The sequence below is a fragment of the Myxocyprinus asiaticus genome, chromosome 44 (genome assembly GCF_019703515.2).
Source record: "Myxocyprinus asiaticus isolate MX2 ecotype Aquarium Trade chromosome 44, UBuf_Myxa_2, whole genome shotgun sequence".
NCBI lineage: Eukaryota > Metazoa > Chordata > Actinopteri > Cypriniformes > Catostomidae > Myxocyprinus > Myxocyprinus asiaticus.
Window position 1 is genome coordinate 36,309,877 of NC_059387.1, and position 5,000 is coordinate 36,314,876.

General features: G+C 42.5%; 1 protein-coding gene across 9 annotated transcripts in view; it reads right to left on the minus strand.

The window, feature by feature from the left end:
- Positions 1-5,000, minus strand: part of LOC127434174 (nebulette-like) — a 58,291-nt gene that overhangs the window by 14,577 nt on the left and 38,714 nt on the right. For all 9 annotated transcript variants that reach the window (XM_051686717.1, XM_051686716.1, XM_051686715.1 and 6 more), the window contains 9 exons: positions 4,698-4,793; positions 4,476-4,580; positions 4,278-4,385; positions 3,875-3,985; positions 2,371-2,481; positions 2,180-2,290; positions 765-869; positions 415-519; positions 226-330 (listed from right to left, as the gene is read on the minus strand). In XM_051686717.1, coding sequence (XP_051542677.1) covers positions 226-330; positions 415-519; positions 765-869; positions 2,180-2,290; positions 2,371-2,481; positions 3,875-3,985; positions 4,278-4,385; positions 4,476-4,580; positions 4,698-4,793 — 957 coding nt within the window. The remainder of the gene's footprint in view (positions 1-225; positions 331-414; positions 520-764; positions 870-2,179; positions 2,291-2,370; positions 2,482-3,874; positions 3,986-4,277; positions 4,386-4,475; positions 4,581-4,697; positions 4,794-5,000) is intronic.

The following is a 5,000-nucleotide window of genomic DNA, read 5'->3' on the forward strand; positions in this document are numbered from 1 at the left end:
TAAACCCTCCTTTTAAAGGGATAGTTCACCCAAAAATGAAAACTCTCTCATTATTTACTCCCCCTCATGATATCTCAAGTGTGTATGACTTTCTTTCTTCAGCAGAACACATTTGAAGAACACAACAGATCACAGATCACACCTGAACACTTGTGGTCAAATCACCTGACACGGATCTTACTATCGGCTGTAAACTCAAACTCACAGCATGTGTGTGTCACTCACGTCACTGAAGTTTTTAGTGTTTTCTCGAGCCAGTTTGATCTCTGGAGTGTCAGTGACTGATGATGTCAGACCTCTCAACAGCTTACAGTCCCATGTGTACAGCAGCTACAAACACACAAACAAACAATGCAATATAAAAAACACAAACTGTGCCACTGTGTGTGTGTTTAGTGTGTGTGTATATCTCACTGCGCTGATGTTGCGCTGGTTGTTTTTCACTCTCTGTATCTCTGGAGTGTCTGATCCAGCAGCACATGAAACCTTCATCCGCTCTGCATCACCACGATACTTCTTCTGTACACACACACACACACACACACACACACATACACACACACACACACACACACACACACACACATAGACACACACACACACACACACACACACATACACACACACACACACACACACACACACACATACACACACACACACAGACACGCACAAACACACACAAGGACAAGTAAATATCAGTATACTGTATATACTCCAGTCCTCTGACAGAGACAGACAGACAGACAGGTGAGTCATGTGACCTGGCTGTAGATGTCTTTCAGATACGCGGCGTGCAGTAGTGCAGGTGTGTCTGTCACTGTACCATATGATGATTCTCTCAGCTGAGACGACTGTCTGTACGACACCTGAAACAGACACACTTCAGTTTCTTTAAGCAAAATTTTGGGTGAAATATGACCCGGACATCTCTTCATGAAAGTGAAGTTCATTGTGAGAGGAGCAGCATTTGTTTGATCTGATCACACTTATTTATTACAAAAACATAACTTTACAAACATGTCATAATTCCTGAATCATTAATCATTTGAATGAAGAAACTGAACTCCAACACATTTCACAGTGTGTGTGTGTGTGTGTGTGAGTGTGTGTGAGTGTGTGTAGTGCGTGTGTGTTTAGTGAGTGTGTGTGTGAGTGTGTGTGTGTGTGTGTGTGTGTGTGTGTGTGTGTGTAGTGAGTGTGTGTTTAGTGAGTGTGTGTGTGTGTAGTGAGTATGTGTTTAGTGAGTGTGTGTATGAGTGTGTATGTGTGTTTGTGTGAGAGTGTGTGTGTGTGTGTGAGTGTGTGTGAGTGTGTGAGTGTGTGTTAGTGTGTGTGTGTAGTGAGTGTGTGTTTAGTGAGTGTGTGTGTGTGTGTGTGTGTGTGAGTGTGTGTTTGTGTGAGAGTGTGTGTGTGTATTTGTGTGTGTAGTGAGTGTGTATTTAGTGTGTGTGTGTGAGTGTGTGTGAGTCTGTGTGTGTGTGAGTGTGTGTGTGTGAGTCTGTGTGTGTGTGAGTGTGTGTGAGTGTTTGTGTGTGTGAGTGTGTGTGTGTGTATGTGTTTGTGTGTGTGTGTGTGTGTGTGTGTGTTTGTGAGTGTGTTTGTGTGTGTTTGTGTGTGTGTCTGTGAGTGTGTGTGTTTGTGTGTGTGTGTGTGTGTGTAGTGAGTGTGTGTTTAGTGAGTGTGTGTGTGTGTGTGTGTGTGTGTGTGTGAGTGTGTGTGTGTGTGTGTGTGTGTGTGTGTGTAGTGAGTGTGTGTGTGTGTGTGTGAGTGTGTGTGTGAGTGTGTGTTTGTGTGAGAGTGTGTGTGTGTGTGTGTGTGAGTGTGTGTGTGAGTGTGTGTTTGTGTGTGAGTGATGTGTGTGTGTAGTGAGTGTGTGTTTGTGTGTGAGTGAGTGTGTGTGTGAGTGTGTGTGAGTGTGTGTTTGTGTGTGAGTGAGTGTGTGTGTGAGTGTGTGTTTGTGTGAGTGTGTGTGTGTGTGAGAGTGTGTGTTTGTGTGAGAGTGTGTGTGTGTGTGTGAGTGTGTGTGAGAGTGTGTGTTTGTGTGTGAGTGAGTGTGTGTAGTGAGTGTGTTTAGTGAGTGTGTGTGAGTGTGTGTGTGTGTGTGTGTGTAGTGAGTGTGTGTTTAATGTGTGTGTGTGTGTGTGTGTAGTGAGTGTGTGTTTGATGTGAAACTCACGTCGCTGCTGATCTCAGATGCTTTCTTTGCTCTCTGGATGTCCATACAGTCTGACGAGACGTCTGATCTCTTCCCTCTGATCTCTTGCTCCAGATCTTTACGATATTCTTTCTGCAAAACCACAAACACACATTTATATTCACCAGCAGCAAACTCCAGTTAATATTCAGAGTGTCGTGATGTTTGTGTACCTCACTGAGAATGTGTCCAGCGTTTTTGACCCGCAGCAGTTCAGGTGTTTCCTCAAGATCCGTCAGGCCTTTACCCCTCACCTCCAGCTCCAGATCCTTACGGTATTCCTTCTGTTTGACAGAGCAAACTGTTATTAAAGCTGATGTGTCAATTTTTGGATGTTCAAATACTCAATAATGTTCAAACGACTGACTCGGCGTACACATGCGTGGACGTTGTACTTTGGCTTTACTATACGTAGCACATAATTTAATTTAATTTAAACTGACTGATCTCAGTTCAGGAGACTCTGTGCTGTCAGTAAAGGGTTAAACTTTAGACGCACAGAGTCATGTGACCAAACAACATGGCGCTGATCTCAGCGGAGTTTGCCTTTGGGAGTAACTCTAACAAAACTACATCTGGTAAGAAACCTCATTACATTTTTACACTGAAACCTGTTTGAGTCAAAAGAGTAGAGTCTCTAGTTTCATCCGATATGCCATTTTAAACATGTGAGCGATATATCGCGAAACGCCACACTGATAAACACAATTTACACTATAGTGGACAACTGTTTTTCATTAGAAATCCTATATTTACTGTACATTATCATATTGAGAATAAATGTATTCATGCAAAAGCTGATAATTGTGTCTTTCAGAGGCTTTATATGGAGTTAGGATGAAAATAAGGTGCATTTCAAACTGTTCTGAGACCAGTGCAGACAGACAGCACACTGGAGGTTAAGTCATTCACTAAATAGGGAGCAAGGGAGCATCCTATAGCTCTCTATGCAGTTAAGTGCATTCACTCCTAAAATCTGATCAAAAGTTCAGTTTCAGGCTGCAGATGATGTTTGGATCACTCAACATGTTTGACAGACATGTGACAATGATAATCAGTACATAGATTCAGAATTTATAATGTATCATTTTATTTTAACATGATTGACAGACATGGTCCCAATATACATTGATCCAAAGCAGCTTTATAGAAAATCAGCTGTAATGTCCAACTTCTGGAAACATAATAAAATATTTAATTTTAAAAATGGGTCTTTCTATAGCTTGGTATTACTTAAACTTTCACAACTTAGTCCCGCTGTCACTTTTAAGGAAAACATGTTTATTAGTGCTATCAGTAAGAAATGAAAAAGGAAAATGGAAAATGCACACAGCAGTCACACTCGGGTCTCAGGAGGATAATAAATCATTGGTTGGTTTCCCCCGAAAACTGCACTGCAGCTCTGTGGCACTTTCAACATTCCTCTTTTGTTTTGAGTGCCCTGTCCAGCCCCACATGACAACATTGGCTCAGCCAATCACATACATTTGGGGCGGGACTATCTGTTAGTTCAGCCAATGACAGATGAAAGGTGAATTCAGAAAACAATGTTTATTTTTGCAGTTTGGTGGTGTTACTGGTGCACTTCTGCTTTAACTCAATATAAGCATCATATTCTTCCAGACAAACATCAGATATCATGTAGATATCCAGAGAAACCCGTCCGTGTTGCGTCACCTGATTCATGAGGCTGCTGGCGTTGCGAGCGGTGAGATACGCAGGTGTCAGATCCACCTCCAGCTGAACTGTGCCTTTAATAGTGTTCTCATACTCCTTACGATACTCGTTCTGTAAACACAACGACATATTCAATAAAACCACTGCACACGAAACTTTTGAAATCTGACTCTGAATCACTCAGCAGTTTATTCTGCCCCACTTAGACTGACATGTGAAGCGACCAATCACGGTTTGTTTGGTTTTAACATGAACCTGAAAAACACATACAGTCTCAAACAAACGGTTGCACAGAAACACAGCATTTCACTTGCACTCTTCTGAAATTCAGTGGGATGATGCTCAGAAATCCCACACACAGATGGTGCAGTAATGTGTGTGTGTGTGTGTGTGTGTGTGTCACCTCGCTCTGCAGCTTCTGAGCTTCTTTAGACACTTTATAAGACTGAGTGTCCACAAACTCCAGCTGCGATTTCCCCCGACTCTTCTCATAATCCTCTTTATATTTCACCTGCAAACACACACGCAGCTTCTGTTGCTCATCACGAATGTAACTCGTTCATGTTCTTATTCAAATCTGCTGAAAATTAAGTATTGTCACCTGACTGTGCAGCACTGTGTTCTCCTTATGGTGGCGCTGTTCTGCCGTGTCCAGAGTGAAGTGGTACCGCCCCTTTGACTGCTCATACTTCTTCCTGTATTCAACCTAATGGACAGAGAGCTCAGCCAATCAGAACACGGTCTGTAGTTTGCAATGAATCAACACAGAACTGAACACACACCGAGCACAGATGAGTGTGTATAATGAAACTGAAGTCTGTACATTGCTCTGTAGTTTGCTGGCGTAGAGCGCGTGACCCAGGTGAAGCAGGTTGGGTAAATCTGTGACCGCTTCAAATGTTCTCTGGTTGTATTTCACCTGTAACACATCATATCAGAGACAGAATTACACGTCACTTTATGAGACATTAAATATGACTAAGAGTGAGTGTTTGTGGAGCTGCAGAGGAAGAATTCTCTGGAAACACTTTTCAAAGTGTTGCCATGGACACGACTGCAGTCTGGCAGGAATCAGATGAATCTTTAGAGCCATAAAACACAACATGAGCTCAACAGTGTGTGTGTG